This window comes from Lonchura striata, chromosome 1A, assembly GCF_050655825.1.
Source record: "Lonchura striata isolate lonStrDom1 chromosome 1A, ASM5065582v1, whole genome shotgun sequence".
In the NCBI taxonomy this organism is placed as follows: Eukaryota; Metazoa; Chordata; class Aves; order Passeriformes; family Estrildidae; genus Lonchura; species Lonchura striata.
This window is the reverse complement of record NC_140741.1, coordinates 22,185,430-22,208,794: the sequence shown is the minus strand read 5'-3', so window position 1 is coordinate 22,208,794 and position 23,365 is coordinate 22,185,430. Positions and strand designations below refer to the sequence as shown.

Here is a 23,365-nt window from a genome sequence, read left to right as displayed (position 1 = left end):
TGAAATTTCAGCTGGCTGCTCAGCTCACCCCAGGTGAGCAATGTAAACAGCCAGCAAATTACGACATGGCACAAAATCTGACAAATGTTGGCATCTTTCTCAGCTGACAACATGGCCACATCCACAGAGGTGCACCTTTCAGTATGGGAGTTTAAACACTCTTTTGGCAAGGGATCAAGCACGCCCAGTTTGCACTCAGATTGTGCATTTTGTCTCACATTGAGCTTGCTCAGGCAACAGGCAGTATTTTAGGTAACTACTATTTCTTGCTCCTCAAGTTTCCATAAGAAATTGCTGGTAGCCATGACTTTCTTATTACAGAAGGCATCAAACACATACAAAAGTTTTAAAATAACGAGCTGTTGGGGAAAATCCGCACAACACAACCTGTGACACTATCTGAAGATACCCATGCAACTGGTGTCAAGCTGTGCCACTTAAAGCATGTTTTCAGCACCCACCTAAGACAGCCTGGCAGTGCATAATTGTGAATTTATCACAGGCAGGGAGTAAAATGCTTCTAAACATTATCTTATTTCCCCAGTGAGTGGTCCTCCCAGCAGGGAGTTCTGCTGGCTGGTTTCTACCAGGCATGTTGAGCAAGACCACTTCTAAATAATAACTTCTCCCACAATATGATTTCCTTACCCTGAAGCCTGATGACATGCATCTGAACACTGGGATGCCAGCACCACAAAGTACCCACAGCTCAAAGCAAGATATGCTGGAGCAGGATGTGATACCCTGGACTACCCCAGGGGTCTGGTAGAAACTCAGCCTTGGTGCAACACGTTCAGAGACTTTGGTGGTAAAATCCAAGGAGCTTGAACATTTCTGGAACATACATCACAAGAAAAGCTGGTTGTGAAAGATGTACTTTTCTAGAGTGGAAGGGAACAGTGCAAAGCTGGGAGAGTGCTGTAGTTCAACAAACTGCAAAAGAGTAGCTGTGCCCTCCTCCTTAGAAAAACAGTGGAAAAAACTCACCTTTGGGTGAAGGGGCATTCATACAGCCTGAAAATTGTGCAGTGAAATTCAAGTAACCCCTTGTGACTACTCCCCCATCTTCCCTGATGCTGAAACAACATCAGAGCTATCTGCTGGTGGTGCTTAAATGCTTGTGTTTTTCACATTAAAGAGGCAGGAGTTTTGGACCCCCCAATTCCTATACTTACATACCTTTGGAAATTAGCATAAACATCTCAGCTGGCTACCGATGTGATTAAGATGTACCTCCACTTTGCAATCTTTTCTTTGAAACAAAGCAAAGGCTTTCATTTGTTAAGTGAAAATTCCCCGGTGGAAACCCCTCTCTCTCTCTCTTTCCCTCCCATTTCTGACCCCATACTGGGCACTTTAATCTAATTTTGGTTTGAGGTTTTAGAAGCTGAAGGCTGCTTCTGAAGATCACTGAGGGAAAAGAAATCACTGGGAGGAACACCACACTTTGAACTGAACATCCCTGGCACAATGCATATTGGAAAAAGAAAGCATTAAGAACTTTTCCCAATCAATGTAGCTGTATTTTTCACAACCAGTTAGAAGAAATGGAAACCTATAGTAAATAATGCTGCTTTGTACAAGTCCAATTACCCTGAATGATAAATTGCCTAATTATTTCAGCTCTAGAATATTTCTCAAGCTCTTTATCCTTTTCTTTGTAGTCACTGTCTGCAGAACAAGAGTGTTTGACTGTTACTAATTAACAAGAGAGAAACATGCAGGACATTTAGTAAATTCACTTCTGTTTAAATCCATCTTACATTATTTTTCCTCAACAAAGGGGAAAAAAAAAGTAATAATTTATTTAAAAGCTGCTCTGATGGAGAAAATTTTTCTCCATGACTACTCTGTGATATTAAAGCAGTTCAGCTTTTGTTTTTTACGCTCTCCAGAATGCCAAAAGATTAAAGGTACAGCAATGTTAGATTAGCACCTTGAAATTATCTGTAAAGTTCTCTACTTATCAAACTATTAAATCTAAATTCATGACTGCACCAAATCATCTTCTTATTGTATCCTGTGTGCATATGAACTTGATGAAACAAGTTCCAAAAAGATAAAGCTTTTAAAAGTGTTTTGTTCCAGTTCACTATGCAATGACCTTCTGACATAATGTTTCTTCCTTTTTCCTTCATTTAGATCAACAACAGCAGCAAGGGGTTGTGGATAATAGCCCCATGTTCAGAACTTTTTGACTTCTTGATTTTCTCCTTTAAATTTTAAGTATAGCTAGGCGTATTGAAAAAGATATTAAAGTTTATTCAAAACCTCTATTGAAGAAGATCAAAATCATCTGTATTACATTTTAAAACTTGATGGTATGTAAAGCATTAAAAACCAAACAAAAAAACCAGAAACCTTTTTTTCCCTCCTGCTTATTAACAGAGTCTTTTCTGAAATCCATTTTTTAAGATGTGTGTAAAAGCAGAATCTTTTACATATAAAATAATAGGAATAATTTGTTTAATTCTGAAAGCACAGTTTCCATACAGGTGGAAAACATTGAGTCAATAGGGCCAAAGAATGACTTGCTTGCACATCATGCCTTAATGTGCTATGCCTCAGTGAGAGCCAGGGAGGATAATTCCTTGGACTGAAAAAGTAATCAAGTTCTCAGACTCACTACATCTGAGACCTGACTAAGGATGGTAAGCATGCAAGCATCTATTTATCTACTCAGTCTTGGTTAGAAGCCCAACATTCTACTCCATACAAGCAACTGGCATTTCTAGTGTAAAAAAGTTTGAAGTCTCCCCTGATCGAGGCCCCAAATGCCTATCCCAGTGGCTACTGCAGCAGTTAAATTCCACTTCTGGCCAGACTGCTTGCATAGAAAAACCCTTGTGGGGCACTGAGCAAAACATTCAAAACATCACCAGTCACATTGATGTACAGGTGGATTTCGTTGCTTTAAAGGATTTGATTTTGGAAAAGTCCCATAACCTGTCTTATGAAAACCAGACATCAAATTAGTTGGTAAAAAGTAAGATTACAACCATGGACTTCAGAAGAGCTAACTTCAGCCTCTCTGGGGATCTTCTTGGAAAGATCCCTTGGGAGCAGACCCCACAGGGAAGAGGGGTTACAAGGATCCCTTCCTCCAGGCTCAAGAGTGATGCATCTGAATGAACAAGAAATTGTGCAAAGGGGGCAAGAGACCTGCATGGATGAATAAAGAACTTCTTTCATTACTCAAGCACAAGCAGAAAATACACAGGAGATGCAGGGTTAGCCCACTTAGAATGAATATAAAGAGGTTATGAGAGTAACTAGAAATGAGAAAGGAAGGCCAGAGACCAAAATTAAATCTGGCCAAGAATGTCAAAGACAACAAGAAAGGCTTTTTCAAATACATCAATAACAAAAGGAAAACAAAGGCAATGGGCAGAAATTGATGTACAGGAAATTCCACCTGAATTTGAGGAAGAGTTTCCTTACTGTGACCAGGTACCAGAATGGATTGCACAGAGAGGGTGTGGAGTCTCCCTCACTGACTGGATGGAGATATTCAAAAACCATCTGGACACAATCCTGTTCCACTTGCTCTAGGATGGCCTTGCTTGAGCATGGGGGCTGACCAGAGCACCCCCTGTGGTCCCTTCCAGCCTGACCCATTCAATAAATATTAGTGAAAAATTGTTCTGTGACACAGTAAAATATAGTAACTGATTTGAAACGGAACAGTCTTCAGACAGGATGTGTTTCCTACGTTCCTTTGTGTTTTCCTCACTACTCCCTTTGCACCAGTCTTTCTAGCTGATTAAGTAAGGAAACGTTCACTCATATCACTGGAAGACCATCACATTTCTAGAGTAAGGGCACACCCAGAAACACCACCTTTCCTTTCTTTCCACATTAAGAGAGAAGCATAAGATGAAGCAGGGCAAACAATACAAAAGCCATCTGATGTTGATTAAAAGTAGCAAAATCATATTGTAAGAAATGGAAATTATTTAAATACATATGTTCTGCCAGGGTGGTAAAGAAGGGGAAAAAAAGGGAGAGGAGGTCACAAGAAGTTCAGTCTACCAAAAACTGCTTTACATAATCATGAAATGCAAACTAGTTTCCACTCCTTCTGGCACCAGCTCATTCAGCCTTCACTTCATATGCTTATTGACAAATAAATGGACTGGTTACTTCCTATTAATGCTTCCTAATTTATGTACATACCTGGAGGAAAATTTCCATTTTGACCTCACATTCATATAAGCTAAGATCATTTTTAAGCTATGAATATGATGAATACAATTTTAATTTCTTCTTGGTTGCTGCTGGGGATTTGCTGTTTCTTAATAAATTAGGCATGTGTTCTCCTCAGCTCAACTTTTGCACCTTATGCATTTAATATGTGCAATTAAGGGGTCTGTGTGAAACTTCCAGATGAAAGACCTTCTTTTCTTCAGTCATCATTCATTCTCTCCCTCCTTCTCTCTCTCATGCAAGCGCAGGTGCACAAACAGGATTTGTTTTATCAACTGTTCCCCAATGCTTCTCCTTCTCTTCCTCTGCCCATAGAATCATGCAATGGTTTGGCTTGGAAAGGACCTTAAATTTAAAGTAGTTCCAGCCCCTCTGCCATCACCAGGGATATCTTCCACTAGACCAGGCTGCTCAGAACTCCATTCAGCCTGGTCTTGAACATTTTCACTGATTAAGCATCCACAGTTCCTCTGGGCAGCCTGTGCCAGTGCCTCTCCACCCTCACAATAAATAATCTCACCTAAACCTACCCCCTTCTAGTTTAAAGCCATTGCCACTTGTCCTGTCACTACAGGCCCATGGAAAATCCTTGTCATGAAAGTGGCACTTGTTTTCAGAACTCTCAAGAGTCACTATTATCCTTACAAGGTAAAATGCTGTTAAAGTAAGATTTTACCCTTTGGTCTTGAAAGCCTCACAGAAGCTGACAGTTCAGTGGAGATTCCTGCAGCAGACAAGGATGGCACGACTGGGCCAACACACCTTCACACTCTGAAGAACCTTCCTGTCAGTCTGGGAACACAGAGGGGTCTCATCCCAAATGAATGTTAACTAACATACAGCTTAAAAATGCTTCTCTGCTTAGCTTAGTATTTAATATTTCCCAGGAGACAAGTTCCTGCCTGATGAATGCAACTGGCTGCTAATGCTGACACACAGTGTGGGGTCCTGACACAGATGTCCAAAGCCACCCTCTCTCATTTGTAAGTTCTTTCAAGGGCCAGATGGTTTAGCTTTTCTAATTTTTTTGCATTGAGGTTGTGCCTATTGATAGCTATTCTCTTTCTTTGCTAAGTATTTATGATACAACAGCACACAACTTAGGAAACTTTTAGTGCCTAACTTCCATGAAGAAAAAAAAAATAGTATGATACCTTACTGGGCTGGACTCCTACTTTATATTGAAAAACTCCTGAGGGCTAGACAAGCTGCCATTCAAAGAACAGGCACTTACACCTGTGAAGGCATCCCCATTCCTGAGAAGTCATGGCCTGTTCACTTCTTTTCCTACCATATGGCTAGCCTGGTAAGAACATGTCCCTCCCAATGTCATGGAGAAGAGCAGTGGTGATATTTACTGTGGTTCAGCTTATCTCCTTGCTTCTTTCTACAAGGTTCAACTGCCCAGTGAAAAAATGGGATCTACCAATTCTACCTGGGACTATGTTCCACCCTGCAAATGATGTTACCTGTCTGCAGCTAAAAGGTTAACACTGATATGAATATAAAAATTGATTGGATATTGCTTTGATATTAATTTGGCTTACTTTGTCCCTGGAGGAAGCTTGTTAATCACCATATACAGGAGCAGTTTGGATACGAATCCTGGAAAAAATTGTAACAAGTTTCTTGCTCAGCAGTGGTATTTTTCCTTAAATTAAGAGCAAATATGCTCTCTTCTCAATAAAAGTCTGAAATGTAAGGGGGGAAAGGAGGGGGACAAGGAATAGAAAGACATGGAAGATGCATCCTTCCCTTTATTTTCTTTTTAAACAAATCTGTCTAATCACATTTAAAGTGCTACATTATTAATATCTTTACCATTAAATGTTCCATGCTACTAGAAAAATTTATTCTTTACCATGAACCCTGCAGCAGTGATAGTGGGACAATTATTATGAGGATGGCAAAATATCAAGAAAATTCAGGGGTGAAAATGAGTATCTGTCTAGCATACATTATCCGAGACACAGTTTTGCTCAAGAATAGCAATAAGGCAGAGTCACTGAGCAACATGTGACATTGCAAGCAAAAGACAAATTAGTCTTTATGGACAAGAGATTGATAGGCCTGAACAAATGGAAAAATGAAAGGTTTTTTTTTTTTCTCTTTTTATTTCTTTTTCTTGGGTGAAAAGGGGTAAATGAACTCTGCAGTGTCAACAACAACAAGTTCTTTGAAATAAAGGTACATTAATCATCTCAACAACACCTCTTTCCAGGCCATATAGAATCACCTACTCTCAGCTGTGAAAAGGATTTTCCTAGGAAAGAAGTAAGGTTTGGAAAAGTCAAGGAAGAAGTACAATGTCAAGATACAACTGGAGTTTAAAATGTGGAATTTGTTCCAATAAGCTAACAGTAGATTTCCAAAATAGCAAAGACAAACCATTCCTAAAAGATACTCTGACGTACCAATTGATTAACTCAACTCTCTGCATATCATAAATAAGCTGACTCTGAAAGTCTTAACTGTCTTTTAAAGTCTTTATCTCCTTTGGAGAGCAGGCATCTGTAGATACATGGTTAGAACTACAAATACATGGCAAGCAAGAAGAATTGCTCTCATGCAGTTCCTGGCTGGTCACACTCTCGCTGCCTGCTCGTGCTTCAGCCAAAGGGTGACTGTGGCTGCCTACAAAGCACAGGAACAAGAAACAGGGATCTTCCAGACAGGCCTCCAGGACAACTTCTCTGCCTAGTGCTCAGAGGGTGCCTGGGATGGAAAGCAACCTGTGCAAAGAGCTACCTTCTACGGCTTGCACAGTGAGCAAACTGAGCCCAAACCTTTCCACCTCAGAGTTTCCCTCAGCATTTAAGGCTAGCAACAGGTTTGGGGCAAAGTGGACAAACCCTTGGCAAGCTTGGACTCAAGACTTTCCTCATGATACCTCTCTTTATAGAGCAGAGACTCAAGATGGTAGAGATACCAAAGCCCTGAATCTCAAAATTGCTTAAGTGGCTGACATTCCATAAGACTTACAAGTCAAAATAACCTCTGCCCAAGAGAAGTGACTTTGGGTCTCTTGAGGACACAGCCTACATTTCAAATCAGTATATTCTAGATACTTACAGCAGAGGGGAAATTTGGGGAAAGGCTTATTGTCTTGTCCTAACTTAGCAACCTTTGACTGGTATGTACAGAAGCACCATGGGACTAAGATAAGTAACTGATTTCAGACACTGAGCAACTGCATGAAGAACTGCAGAAATATAACCTAACAGTATTCAGTCCCTACATGTTTAAAAGCATCTCTCTATTTGTTTAAAAAAAAACAACTGATTGATGACAGCTGACATTCATAAATGATGGGAGGCTCTGCAGCACCTTTTTAAACAAATAGAGAAATCAAAGAGTGTAATTTCATTCAAGAGAATAAACAGCAACAACAACCAATATTGTTTGTGCTTCCTGCTTCTGTATGTTTTGTGTGTGTATGTGTATGCATGTGTAACAGCAGCTCTCTTCTGTAGACTTTTTTTCTGCACACTATTTACAATTCAGTCTCCCTTGATAAATGCAAGCCTTCACCGTCAGCAATATTTCCTTAGTGAAGCTCAGTCTCTGTAGTTGCAAGCTTCTGAGAGCACAAAGCCTTGAGATAGTGCATGAAAGGCACCAAACTCATGTAAATTGTTGTAGTAATTCCCTGACAGTGACATCTCTCTGACTTTCACCTCTCATTTTCACTAATGCTCAAAGAAAACCGTCTGTGCTACCAAGGAGACTCTCTGCATAGACTGCTAAAAAATCCAAAGTACTCAATCAGGCACAGAGACACCATAAAAATAGTCCCACCTCTCTTTGCTCTAGAAATTTTATGGGAAGGGAAAATTTTGAAATGGCAAAATCCCTTTTCAATAAGCCATCTCCATTAGACTGCAGAGGTATTAGTGAAGGAGGTTTTCAGTGTGAAGAATAGAATTATAAGCCAGTGTAAACTTTAGTATGATTCCACTCATATCAGTGAAGACAATTACCCCAGATGAGCAACTGCCCCACCCAGTATGTCTGATGAATTACAGCACCAAAATCATCAATCATAAATGAGGAGATTATGCATCAGTCCAGTTCAGCCTGGGCTATTCACAACTCACTACACACAGCAGTTAAAGAGGAATGAAAGAGTATTTTTTCATATATGAAACTATGGATTGCAATGACTTTGGAGTAGTATCATTCAATACTTTTGACATGAAAGAATACAGACGAAACAGTCTGGTCAACATTTTCAATAAAAGATATTTAAAATATTCCTGGGTCCTAAAGCTATATAAAACCAAGTCTTTATAGAAACAGAAAGATGTCTTTATATCAAAGAAAAATCTCCATATCTCCATTTAAATAGAGAGAGAGAGTATGATGGCAGGACCTTAAAGTTTCTTTAAATTTTACAGTCTCTAGACAGAGGTGAAAATGTTGGTAAGTCACACCAGCACTGAATTGTTACACTAGTACTTTGTGTGGATAGGAAATTTAATGGAGTAGAGACATGCTGTGTCTCATCCTGTTCTTCATTCCTCTCGCACCGATGTTTCTAAATGTCATATCAAGCAATGATAAGTAAGAGTAGTACAAAGCTTTTTTAAAATAGAATGGAAAACACAGTTAGTCTTGCAGTCTCCAATGAATGTTTTATGGTAATAGCTGCTCTTTCACGTACTCACTTTTATTTACTTCTCCTGACTCCTGTGCTCTCCTTCACCTTTGTCAGGGCTCCTGGAAGTATTTATAGGCATCAGCAGCAAGGAGTAGTGAGCTGCTACTCTTTCCTTCACCAGACCTGAAGCCTTACATATCAGTGCAGCAGCACATCTCAGGTTCTGTAATGCTCAGTGCAACGTTTTTCCTGTGGTTCTTTAAGTAATGACACCTTTGTATAGATATGAGCTAAAAATCCCCAAAACTTGTAGCACCAAGTCTACCTGTTTGTTAATGCAAGGCTTGGTTTGAGAATATGCAGTGAATTATTCCTGAAGGCGAGATTAGAATTCAGGGAGCTCTCGCTACAGGCTTTTCTATGCTCTGCACCATCAAGTATGGATTTCTTTACTGCATGGAGACAGAGAAGATAATTCTCATGCCTCTTTTGCCCTCCTTAGCTGCCCCAAGCATGCTTGCTTTTCCCCCTCAAGAAAATGACCTCGTTTCACTGGTTTAACCTGATGTGTTTACTTTGCAACAGATCAGGAGCACATACCTACACCCACTCACCACATTTCACCTCAGGGTAACAAATGACTTCTTATGAGACGTTAGTTTGGTCACCTATATTTTTTTGCACTCTGTTTTATGCCACTACTCTTCCTGTCTAAAATTATGCAGTCCATTAAAACAACGACAACAACAAAAAAATATAATTGTGAATTATTCAGGCTTGAGAGCAGGGACAAGGAAGGGAGAGAGATTTTAGCATTTTTAAATGCTAAAATGGGAATAGAGGAAAAAAGAGAGTCCCCACATCTCTTGTGAGATGGGAATCCCCCGCATGGAAAATGCAATTTTTCATGCCCTAAGCTCTGTGGCTTAGCAGCTCAGAGCACACAGTGGCACTCAGAAGCAAGTGTTCAGCTGCTCAAAATGAATATATGTGCTCAAGGCTTTCTATTATTTTGCTAAGCACCCACACACACATGAAAAAAAAAATCAACTTGCTTTTACAATAAAATAATCAGTCACACATGCAAAAACTGTTCCTAAATGTGTCTCGTGAAGGGCTCTTTAAAACCTCTGCACAGGGATGATTTTTGACTGAAACGGAGAGGTGAAGACCATGGGTGCATTCTTTCTCACTTGGTGAATGTGGATAAAAAACATCTCTTTCACAACTGTATAGCCTCTAACAGTTCAGGGATGGTTAGCCACAAATGCTGTAAAAATAATCTGGTCTTGAAATAGCAACCTTTCTCATTTTTTCCCCATGCCCTCCTTTACTGGTACATACCAGTAAAGGCATGTACTGGTATACTAGTAAAGGTATACCAGGCTTGCCCCCCAGCTGATGCATATCACCATTCCTGTACTAATACCAAACATGTACCAGTTTAACCCATCTGGGGATCTGACCCCCCTCTGCTGTCCCAGATCTGTGGTCTCTGCAGAAAGTAATATTATTTTATACAGACACAGAGGTAAGCGTCCTGCCCCCACTAGTTCATATTTAACTCTCTTTTCATCTTGTTTATTTTGCTTTCATGGTATCAAAGCAAGCTGCATACCCAGCAACAAGCTTGCAGCAAATAGGTGCATCTTATTTTTAGATTACCCTTCACAGGGCACACACTACACTCCCAAGGGATTTATGAAGAGGGTCAGGTCAAAGTCTCTATAATTTGAATTTTTATTTGTGTGCTAGAAGACTTATACTTGGCTTTTCCAGTACAGTTGGAGCACACACAGGGATTCAAAAGTAGTATGGGAAGATGCAGTGTGTGGTGACAAGTAATCACCACTCAGTATTTTGTCTCTCTGCTTCCCCAGAGATGAAAAGCTCTGCCCGCCCTTTCCCTACACCCTAAAGACTCAGACAGAGGTGAGGGGGCAGAGTCCTGCCCTCTACAATAACTGAGGCTAGAGGCTTCTCCTGCCTGCCAGACTCTAAAATGGGGCAGGTGCCTCTTCTAACTTTGAGGCAAAGAGACACCACGAAGCCTCAACACTGAGCTGTCAGTCAAGAAAAGACCTAAAATGTCCTCTAGCAAGGAGATGAGGATGGTCCTGGAGGTAAAAAGAAAAAGATGACAACCTATGACTCACTCAGACACTGTTTTCTGAGGACACCTGCCAGGAAGTGCTATCTCCACAGTCTATTCAGGCTGTGCAGTGGAGATTGGCAGTGAGATCTCCCAAGACAGCTCTGAAACAAAGTTGGCTGGACACAACAGAGCAGGATAACAGGGTCCTGTCTTCTCTAACTCCCAGCACTGGGACTAGACCTTCCAGCACCAAGCTTTGGATTTCTGTACCACACCTGCCCAGGGATCTCTAACACAGCACTGCCTTAGCTTTCTCCATCCCCTTTGTGCTCTCCCAATGTACCCACAGTGCAAGACACTAAAAATGAAAATCACACAGGGGTGTCCTCAAGTACAACACCCAGAGCCACCCAAATGCTGCTGTCTGCCCAGATGGACCAACATTGCTCCATTACTGGCTATTACAAGGTCACCATGCTTTGTGTTTTTGACTGGTGTGCCAAAAAGCTGGAACTGTGCTTGTCATTTATAGCACCTTTTCTCAGATGGCTCTCACATGTCTTTATAAACTTTGGTAAATGAGTATATAAATCACTCTGTCCACCACCAAAGTACAATCATCTCTGGGATGATACACAGCAGCTGCTGTAAAATCAGACTGCAGCTCCACACCACAGATTAGGGCAATAAAACATGCTGCATTGGCCAGCTGAAATGGATGGAGGACAGAAGGGGGATGTGGTAGAGGACATTTTGTAGTTCTAATTACCCAAGTATAAATTTGGCTGAAGAGGGTACTGTGTTTAATCCTTGCATATCTGCAAATCAAAACAATCTTCCACCACATGTCAAAACAATCTGACTGTACCATTCCCCATGCTTTGGCTTTCTAAAGCCCTTCCTTTCTGAAAATTGCAGAGCACCTTGATAAGAGCAAAGCTGATGTGCCGCGTACAAGCAATAACCTAATCAAATTTCTTAGCAACTGACTTGATAACTGAGTCTGTAGCTTCTGTGTCCCTCCCTTCCTCTCTCTTGCATGACAACTGAACACAGCATCTATATATACCCAGTTCTAAAATAGCTTCTGCTCCTGTAACTCACAAACCGTTCACATAGATCTCATTTTCTAGGCTAAAAGTAGTTAATTGCAAGTCACTGAGGGGACTGAACTGCTGTACCCTTTTCGTTATTCTGGGATGGACTCCTTGAGCACTGTAATGCCCCCTCCCGCCTCCCTGCCAAATCATGAACTGTTTATAAAAGGAAATCTTTTGAAGGATGGGGCTGCACAGATCAGATCTACAAATTTCCTGTTATCGGGGACTGCAGATGAATCGTTATCCTTCTCTCCCTCTCTTCTCCTTTGCCATACAGCAAAAGCTAAACCTGACAACTCAGAAAGTATAGGAATTTATTTGAAAGGTACTTCCAATCAATATATGACATGGGACGGCATGGTTTGGGATGAGGACACCAAATTGAGTTGAGCCTGATACAGACTTTGCACAGAGCAGAAATTAATCTGAGTGCAAACTCTCTGCACAGATTTCTCTGCCACAAGTGTCCCTAGCTTCATAACCTCTCCTAGACAGTGCAAAAGCTGAAATTATTAGCAAAATACTCATAGAGAACCAAGAAAGTCAAGAATTAAGCATTTGAATTTGATTATTATTGAAACATTACTAATAGTGAATGGCAGCTCAGTTGGACCATACACAAGGCAGGGTCCGTTTAGTTCTCCAGCTTGAATCAGAATCACACCCACATGTAAGCCTCTTGCACTGGCTCACACTGCAGCCTCCAAGTGCAGGGGTTCCTTTAACTGGAACTGGACCAGACCAACTGCTAAGGGAAATTTGGTAGACACAGAGCTAGACTTTAACTACCCCAGAATAAACTCCTGAAGTGCATAGAGTGTGTGCCCAACAGCCCCCACTACCAGCTGTGCTGGATGGTGAATCTGTGCATGCAGGAGTACACTACTTGTCCGTGTACACATGCCTATATGTGTGGACTCCCTGTGTGGAATATCTTTAACGAACCAGCCAGCTAAAGACTGATTTCACTCAGATTTCTACACACTTTCACTGAAATGTTTACTATTTGACATCCTCATCAAGAGAGAGTTGTCATATGAATGGCATCATACACCTATCCTGTAGGATAGCTCTCCCAGCAATTCCCCTTTGGATTCCTAGGCTGTCAGCTTTCAGGAACTGATGAGATTAACCATACTTTCCTTGGGGCTGCATAGTAAGGTGTCCTGTGTGCAACTCTGTCCCCAGCATCACCCAGTAAACTGCCCATACTCCAGGCCACGTTGCACTTTCACATCTTGGCAGGCCTTAAGGAAGTCAGCTGAACTCACCAGACATGAGGGCACAATTAGGCCTGCCATATATGAATGAAACAAGTAAATAACAAAAACGTAAACAAAAATGGCCTTGGCAAATACAGATAGTGGTGAAGTAATTTGAACACAGTATAAGAGAATTAGATACCATGAATTTTTTTAAAGCTTACACATACATTCTGCGGCTAGATGAAAAAAAAAAAAAGAACATTTAAAACAATACTTTGAAGTTTATGATTTGTAAGAACACTATTTATGCTCCTACAATCTTCAGTAAAGAAAATAGACCTGAAAAACAATAGAAGCATTTGTAAAAGAGGAAAAATAGAAATGTGTAGTTTCAGAGCCTGACAACAGCTGGTTGATTTCAATAATGTAAAATATTTTTTAAAGGTTAAGCATTCACTATGACACAAAGTTTCTAGGCCATGTCTTGTGTTCATACATTTACATTGACTTGCTCCCTGCACAAAGCCCCAGACCAGCACATCATACTCACGTGTTTTGCAGAGAACTCGTCCACCTCCTGAAGAACTTTCTCCTGGCACTCCGGGTTGGTGGCCAGCAAGTAGGTGGCAAAGGACAGCGTGCTCGTGGTGGTCTCATAGCCAGCAATGAGGAACAGGAAGGCTTGGCCAGCTATCTCATCCTCTGTTAGCATCTTCTGAGCCTTTTCAGATGGGGCTGTGCCAGCCAGAGGCACCTCGTTCTGTCTGGGAGCAGCAGATGGGCCCAGCACATCTGAGCACCCAGCTGCCAGGGAGTCGGCTGAGTCACAGGCATCAAGCATCCACTGGAGAAAATCTCTGCGCCTCTGCAGGACAGGGAACATGAGGGATGGGTCACACAGCAATGCCTTCCATGGGAGATGGAAGCAGAGAGCTACTTCCTATTTATAGAGCATGCTTGGCTCGTACAGAATGGCCACCAGCCTTGCACTGAATGAGGAGGCTTCTATAAATCAGGTGGAAATGCCATAAGTAACAGCCTGTCATTGCTTTCTTCTCAGTGAGATGAGACTGATCTGCCCCCAATTCACAAGAGGTATGTGATGTATCCTTCACAGAGGATTCCTAATGGCCAGCTCTGCACAGAGATTCTTTTATTCTGAGGCTGAGTTCTTGGCACTTGCTGGGAATCAGGAGATTGACACAGACACCTGCCAGATGGAGGCAGCACAAATCATGCTTGGAGGAGCTGGTCCATCTGCTTGGATGGACCATCCTCATTTGTTCTTATGGTCCAAAGCATGGAGCTCACCATCTACATTCAGGGTTGCTTCTACATTGCTTTCTATATTAGCTTAGTGTGACAGGGCTGGAATCTAATCTCAGTAAATTGGGACATCTTTTTACGAGAAAGTACAGTTATGAACACTTGTAACAAGATAGTCTTTTTTAAAACAATTTTTCAATAACATATTTGCAGAACCATATTGAAACACTAAGCATTCCCCTACCACAAAACCTGTTTGGGCTGCTTGTCTTTGCAAAATGCCCGCTGAATGATCCTCCTGTTATGAGAATTGTTTCTTTCACACTAGTTTCTGATACAAAAGCTCTAATAAACAGACCTATGGCCAAGAGTGAGCTGACTCTCAACCAGTGTGGACAGCAAGCTTGATTAGGCTTTGAAATATAACCCCAAAGGTTTGAATTGACTTTTGCAAGTGGGCATAATAGAATTGTGCTGAACCTAAGCCATAAGGCAGTGTGATTGATTTTCAATTCCTCAAATACCAACAGAATACATGATAGCTCAAGGACTCAGGAGTGACTGCAGTGTGAGAACATGACAACTTGTGCAGTGGGATGGACAAAAGAAGGGACCAAGCTTTTCTTCAAAAGAAAAGAATGTGATGTAAACTGTATTTATCTGTTAAAAATTAATCATTTGAATGATTTCTTGGATCTGATGTTTGAGAGATAAAGTAGAAAAAAGAAGGGCTAGAGAAAAGGACAGGCAAACAAGATAAGAGTAAGGAAGAAGTAATTAATTATAAATGTCAGACGACTTAATCAGATTATTTATTTTTCGCACGACATGGGGAAAGAGAGCAATGAGACAAGAAAACAGGAGAAATACTCAGTGTCCTGTGCTTAGCTCTGCTGCCAACAAACTGTTCTGATCGATCTACAGGCACAGAGGAATGGTTATTTTGGGGTTTGAATAACACAGGGGATTGGCACAGTGCCTCTTTACCAGCTCCTTCCCTCCACCCTACAGAACCTTTCCATTTTGTACCTTGTACCCAATGAGCATCCTGCACCCTGGTACACCCAAAAATCAATGCTCTGGATAGCAGCCAGTGCCTGCCGAAGGACTCTGCACATTCACCAGTCAGACTGAATCACCCCCAAGGCATGGGAGACGTGCTTTTCCACCAGTACGTGAAGGCACACAAAAAACCTGTTACAGACATTGTGCTCTGCAAATGAGCTGCAGCTCTGAAAACACTTCCCTGTGCCTAGACTTAGGCACAATTCCCACCAGCATGATAGGAAACCTCTGCTCCATTATGTTCCTGTAGATTGGAGGAAGTAAGACTTCATGCAGACTTCAGCTGTGAATAGCTCAAAATCTCGTTTAATTTTTCTGAGAAGGAGAAGTTTATTCACATCCTGGGAGTTCACGTATTGCACAACTCAGAGTCCAACTCTTTGACATAGCCTGTGCTTCAGTGATTTCCCTGGTACATATATTTGTATTAGGCCATTTCTAAAATTGAAAAAACCAAGCAAACCAACCAAACAAAAAAAAAAATCCAAAACCAAACAAATAAACAAACAATAACAAAAAAACAATAAAAACAAAAAACCAAACCAAGAGAGTCCAGTTCCAGTGTGTTCATTAGTGTGTGGATAAACAAATTCAAAGTAGTAATGAATCGCATCTGTAGAGACAGTCTCTTTATCTGCAAGACTAGCCACTATCACCCAAACTACCTTCATAACATAAAAACGTATAATTACATTCCTATTCAGTGGAACTGTAGCACTGTAGCATCCTGCAGCTCAAAAGGTGTAGCATTTGCTATGGTTCTGCACCCATCCTTCTCTAGCTGTGAATTTTCTTGTACACAAACCCATTGCCCTCTAAGGCTTTGCTGTTTCCAGTCATGAGCTGTTAGATGAGCCTGGTCTTATATTTAGACAATACACTCTCTGGAGACCCTGTAAGATGTTTCTCCAGCCTTAAACAAAATCAGGTCCTGGCCTTATACAAAGCATCGAGTTATTGCTGTGATAGCAAAGTAATAACCATAATGACTACTGAATAGAATTTCATTCATGAGAATTTTTGCTGAAAGCAAACTTAATGAATACCAGCACAAGTGAATATTCCCAGGAATGTGCTCTGAAATGCCTCTGTGGCCATTTTGAGGAGCTCTTTTTATTACTCACATAATATATTTGGTTAGGAATTTAAAAGCTTGTCTTGTTGCAGAATGTTTTTAAGGTCATCCTATCCAGAAAAAACTGGATACCTGATCTGTTCCATGTAACTTGCTCACAGGTGAGCGGGGGTTGCTAAGAGCAATGCCTTCATAAACAAACCTTGCAAAAACAACATTCATTTGTAAAAACAACTTGAATAATGTGGGGGGCGGGGGGGAAAGCATAACATTAGAGAGAAGCAAGCTTTCTTCCATGATAATTCTACACATTGGAAGGAGCTATATTTCAGCAAAGCTTCTCTTCCTTATGCTTCATTCTGCTTCACTTTAGGCATCAGTATAGAGTGCCACATAAAAAATCGTCCTCAACCCAAGCGAGAGAAAAGATTTCCAGGGTTATAACAAGTCATAATGAAACATATTTTTTTCCACACCATCAGGATGGAAAAATCGCTCTGATTCCAAACCTTAACAATGGCAATAAAGGCAAATACTAGCATAAACCCAAATATAATTGGATTGTTAAGTGCTAGAAATAAGGAAAAAGCATCTCAAGAAAATTCACAGGGGGGGTTTCTCCACTTCAGCTGACAGCAGAAGGAAAAAAAATATTTACAAATTACATTATTTTCTTAATTTAACAACAGACCAGGTACTTACAGTGCCACTGCACAAAAACATTCTTTGGTCATCACATCCAGCTGCTGGCTTCCTTTTTCCATTGGGGACATTTGTTTGATATTCCTCACAAAAAGCAGGAGCCCATAATAGCCTCCATCCTGTCCTCTGACACTTGCATAGTTATGTTACAATGGCCTCAGAGACAAATTCCTGCCACAAAAGAACGGCGTGCTAATGCGATGGACTCTTGATTTGCCCCTGTATAACACAGACCCTGTCATTAAGCCAATGATAATTGAATGGAAAGCTAGGATTTGAACAAAAACCATATCATTTGAATGCAGCGTGGGACAGGGCGAATGTCTAACTTGACGGTGACACAGACATCCCCTCTGAAATATATAATAAGACAAGCTCCGCTTACAGCTTCCCCAAGACAGACACCTCGCAGTATATTTCCTGACACCAGTGTTCTGGGCCGTATCATTCCTCTCATTAGTCTCCTTAAGCATCACCTGGCCACGCAGAGAAATGGCTCTGCACGGAGGCGGAACGAGCGGCGCGCTCGCGCTGTGGAACGGACCCGCGCCGTGCCGGGCAGGCCAGGCAGCCAGGATCCACCTCCCCTCCTCGAATCACGGCTCCCAAGCTCTGCAGCTGTCAGAAGGAGGGAGATGTCCCACTCACACGCGAGATGCAGCATGACTTTTCTCACAGGAGGCAGGGTGATGTCTCCAGCTCTCTCCATCCTAAGCAGGGAGTTGTGGTTTCGTATCTGAGGCTGGCATGGCAGCTGACCTTCTGGGAAATTCACCGTGCTTTGGGGATCCAGGAGACCCTTGGGTCATGCTTTTGGTAGAAAGATTAAGCTGTTCAACTGTAGGAATTTAATTTTATAGATAATTCTCAAATTCTTAGTTAGCTTCTGATTGTGATAGCATGAATTATAACATCTTTATTGTCTCACCCTTCACATAAGACTGAAAATAAAAGTTTTTAAAACCTCTCAGTTGCGCTGTCTCCGAGTCAGAAAATAACTTAATCCAACATTCACCTTCTCTGCAAGCTAAAGTAAAAAATTACTTAAGGAAAACTACCAGATGATATATCCATTTGAATTTTAGTTCCTAATGTTTTGATTTCAATCATATTTTCTGCAAATTATATTCAATTTTTGTACCACTCTGATAGTTCAGATCTGCATTTTGAGTTCTAAAGAGCCCAGAAACACAAAATCTAGTTCATGATGAATCAAGGATTCAAAATAAATGACATAATTGCTTGATAGTCTGTAAAGCACTTGCTGTGGTTTAAAAGTCATGCAAATGTGATGCTGTTAATATAATACAAATTACAATAAACTGTAGAGTCCTTCCCAGTCTTTCTCAAATGCTCCGATTCAAACTCAAAATGATAGATTTCAGAATCCTTAGCTGTCAGGTAGAAAGCTTGCATCTTATTTCAGCAAACTTGTACAAAAAATACTAAGTCAATGTATATCCAGGAAGCTTTTTATAAGCTAGATTTGGCAACCCTCTTTTTAGGTAAGGCAAACCTGTGTCACATTGCAGTGGCTTCCCAGATCCTTTAGAAAAAGAAGCACAGAATGCAGTCCCACTAAAACTATTACTTAGCCAAATTTCTTTGAAAGGATCAAATTTGACCTCTAACGCTTGCAGGCTTCATTTGGTTTCTCAGTTAAATCACAAAAGAAAAGCCAGTTTCTCTGCCAATACATCCAATTCCAAAACATTTCAGAGACCGTTTCCTTTTGCCTTGTGCTTGAACACAGAAGCTCAGATCAAATGAGTCGCCTTCAAATTTGTGTGTCTGAAGGTTGAAGATGTGGTGCTCTCACAGGTGATGCTCAGCTCTGGAAGGACTTGGATTCTGTTGGACTGTAGGGTATGACCATTGCTCAAGAGAGGCCGGGAGACTTCAGTCTGGCAGATAAAACTCCTTTGTTTGCATTTGTTAATATCAGCAGAATTAAAATACTGCAGTGTTTTTATTGTGAGTGGGCAGGCAGGTCTTACAAAGCAATATAAATCGCACTTTAAAAAAAAATTACTAAATTTAAAGCAAAAAATAAAAATGCACTGGGTGATGATTCAGAAAGGGGAGCAGACTTTGGCCAGTCTGATCTGATCTTAATATTTATAATAAAACCCCAGACTGATAAGATTTTGTATAACTTTGGACTTGCTGTTTTCTTATATTATCACCATTAATCTTGTATGCAATTCCTTTGCAGTAGTTCACATCTATAAGAGAACACTGTGAACATTCAGTAACACTGCATATGATGTCAGAAGCCACAGCAATGCCTTTTCTTACTACTTGAAAGAAATATGTCCCTACAAAAACATTGCAAAAAAGCAAAATGAAAGCTGCCCCCAGGAGAGGCAGGCTTGTCAGCAAATAGATGAAGGCACCTGAACAGAAAGCGTCAAACATGGCAACAAAACAAATCTTCTCCATGTTACCAATGTTCTTCTAAAAATAAAAAAATAAAAAAAAAAATAAAAATAAAGCCAAGAGTAAGCCGGAATTAGAATATGATATAGATTTTATTGGCCGAGTTTGCCACTAAACCTGTTAAGAGGCCAATATGATTTATTGGTTAAAGCACTGCCCTTCCACAGAAGCTGAGATGCTTTAAACTGCACTCTTCTTTTTGCCTGTAAAGCACAGTTACAGCTGGTGCAGCTTCTCCATCTGTAAAATCGGTACAACAGACATCAAATCTTATAAAACACCGTGAAGAGAAGCTAATGGTGATCTCAGAAAACCGTTTAAGACCTAGGATAAAAACAGATTTACACAGACTCGAAGAGTTTAAGGCAAAAGCATCATCATAGAGGGGAAGGAGCCCTGGAAGGAACTCAGCAAGTTATCTGCTTCATCCCCTTGCCACAAGGCAACATCAGCCAAACCAGCACTGACAGCTGTGTGTCTAACCTATTCTTAAGGACCCAGCAAACCCTGACTTCCCACAGCATCCCCAGGCAGGCAGTCCACCCCAGCACTGGACCTTTTCCATCACTGCACAGGTTTCCCCTCCTCCAGCGAGTCACCACAGATACTGTAAATCATTAGATTTCACCAGCAACACCCATAATGTCTGTGACTCCACAGCCTGTACCTGTTTATAGTACGTATATATATGTGTGTGTTTTAAATAGATCTTTAATAAAGCATGCTGCTAACATAAAAATCAAACTGCTGAAAAATACAAAATGATTTTCACATAGTACTGCCTCCATTCATGAGGAGAAAGAGTGCACAGGTACTGGTGGTTTCTTCCTCACCATTTTTGCACCTTTCTGACCTTCAAAATGCAAAAGTAAAAGCATTAGTAGCATACAGAGGGATTAAGCCTAATTCAACCTGAAAATAAAGCTGGAGGGAATTCTTAAAACCAAGATTTTGTTAGTAACCCACCTCCCCTCAGTTTATACTGCTGCAAGTTGCACTAAAGGGCTCACATCTTGAAAGACAGCAGCCTGTTTCTCTATATGGTCCCACATAGACCAGGGATGAAAATCAATTTGAATTTCAGATCTGTTAAAGAATTAAGAAAAAGAAGAGAACTTTTTGTAGTTGATATAATCTTAATACAGATGTTTACAACTCTTTCAGAATCAGATTGGTTTTTAGATCCTAGCCAAAAGCCAAACTTGGCTGAAGTGCTATGTAAGATACAGAGATACCAGAGTTACAGGTGGGGAAAAAATAAGATACACTACTATTTGGTTGTGTCATAAACTGTGTGGGCCCACAGAGAAACCCACATCTTTCCTTGAGAGCTGGAAACCCTTTCTGTAGCTGTTCAGTGTAAAATCAAGGCATTGTCTGCAGCCAGGTCTGTTTACACCTCTAAGGAACTGGCCACTGTCTCTGACTCTGGCTGTTTCCCCTGGTACCAGGCTCAGATATCTAAGACAAGCACTAAGTTTTTCACCATGAAATTCAATCTAATGGTAAAGAAATGTCATGGAGTTTGTGGCATGCTGCTGCTTGGCAGCTCTGCCACACTGGGCTGGCAGCGTCACCCCAGGTCACAGCACAACCGCATAACCAGCACAGCTCCCTCCATCACACACACACTTGGGGAAGGATCAGAAAGAAGCCCAAAATTCAGCGGCTGGAGAGTCCCATCCAGCTTTCCCAGTCTCTGCATTGTGATGAGCAAGAGACATTGGCAGCAACTATCAGTGGACAGCAACCTCCTCATTCTGTATTAGCAAAACATTTAGGATAACACCACTCTGATAATGACTCCTGGCATTATCGCAGTGCAAACAATAAATATTGGATTTGTGCATGTGGTAGCTGAGCTTCTCCTGCCCCACACGTGTTTTGCTGCTTGAGGGGGGAGGAGTGACATTATCAGAATGCACAGTGTGGAAAGACAAGAAAAGAAATAACTGAGTGAAGGGTGAAAGGATAGCTCAGGCCAGGCCCTGCCGTGCATGCCAGCGTGTGGAGCAGGCACCCATCCCCAAAGCAGCAGCAAGCTGCCCACTGTACTTCACACTGCATGCATGCAGTCACTCCCAAAGCTCATCTGGCCTCCCACTAAACCATCTGACACTCCTCCCCTCTGGTATTTGCTCGAGGAAGGGAGGATGCAGGAAGGGAGTGTTTTAGGCTGTGTCTGACACCCAGAAGCTTGACCCTCAGCTGACTCAAACTGCTGACTAAACGCTGCTGTTGCAGGCAGCCCTCTGTTCTTTTCCACTTGCCACAGATTACAATTTTATTTACTTAAATTTAATTCCCAATTAATAATAATTTCTTATTTTAGCAGTTGACTCACATTCAAGAAAATGCACAGGAATCTCATTATTTCTTTCTTACTCTTTGTTCTTCCAGCCCCATATGCTCCTGTTAACATTCTTGCAAAGCTCCACCACTCACTTTGAAGAGCCATCAGGACATTTTGGGGCCATTTGGGGAATTTACTGCTCACATCCTGCTCTCCCTCATCTCTTCTCAGGGTTTGTTCAAGATCCTTTCTTTCTGCATCAGACAATATATAGATTACATATGTTTTGAGGGGAGGAACAGCTCATTATTTGGTTTTGTGATGCCCTTAAGTAATTTCAGGAAACAAACAAAAAATATTTTTGTTTTAACTAAACTAATCATGGTTTTGAGACTGACATAAATGGCATGTACTGCTAAAAAAAAAAAAAAAAGTACAGCTAATGTTATTTATATTCTGTATTAACAATATGGGAAAAAAATTGTCATTATCACTTCTTCAAGCAACTGCTTTCCACTGCTGGCAGGCAATCCTACTGCCAGCTTATCCATTCATGATCACACCTACACCCTACATTAGGATTTATCCCGGATTTTCAGCTATATTAAACTGGCTTTTACCTAAAGTACATAAATCACATCTATATCTGACTGTCATGACTTGTGTGCATGAAGGAGTTCAGGCTTCTAACACAGTAGGTGAAAGCACTGGGAAGGAAAGGATTATTTTCAACTAACCAGTGACCAATAACAAACTGTGTTATCCTCTGCAGCTTCATGGGTGCTCAGTTCAGTTATGGGTTTTATCCAATAGATGGCTCCTTGGTAGCAGGAAGGATTCTCCCCCTGCTCTCCTTTCCTTCATGGAGTTTCAATATGACTTTCTAATATTTACACAGCTATTATCTTGCAAATATAGGCATTTTGTGCACACCGATAAACACACAGAAGCAGCACGTGTGTGTGAATTAAAGAACAAAAGAAAAATTAGATCACATTTTATATTACTGCCTGCCACTTTGTCCTCTGCTAGTAGAGGGATGCATGAAAAATGATAGCCTGGAATGCTTCCTAAAGTCAAACTAAAAATAAAAATTTAAAAAATGAGACTATAGAAACATTAACAGCGTGCCAAATAAAAGCTGTCTTTCTCCCCAAAAATATGAGGACATCTCCCACATCTTTCATATCTCTGACTAAGCAATACTTAAGGTACTTACAGGCATCATTACTACTCTGTCAACAAAAGATTTTTCACAAGAAAAAAAAAATAAAATCCTGTGTGTAATTGTCAATATAATGACCCAGAAGGGTTCTGTG

The 23,365-nt window shown here is 40.9% G+C and overlaps 1 protein-coding gene across 9 annotated transcripts in view; it reads right to left on the bottom strand.

Moving 5' to 3' along the window:
- TBXAS1 (thromboxane A synthase 1) overlaps window positions 1-23,365 on the bottom strand; it is a 242,173-nt gene that overhangs the window by 52,241 nt on the left and 166,567 nt on the right. For 5 of the 9 annotated variants that reach the window (XM_085568338.1, XM_085568340.1, XM_085568342.1 and 2 more), the window contains 2 exons: window positions 13,757-14,071; window positions 649-834 (listed from right to left, as the gene is read on the bottom strand). The exons of 2 other annotated variants lie outside the window; for them this stretch is intronic. In XM_085568338.1, coding sequence (XP_085424464.1) covers window positions 649-834; window positions 13,757-14,071 — 501 coding nt within the window. The remainder of the gene's footprint in view (window positions 1-648; window positions 835-13,756; window positions 14,072-23,365) is intronic. 2 more of the 9 variants (XM_021536482.3, XM_085568343.1) reach the window with 1 other exon arrangement.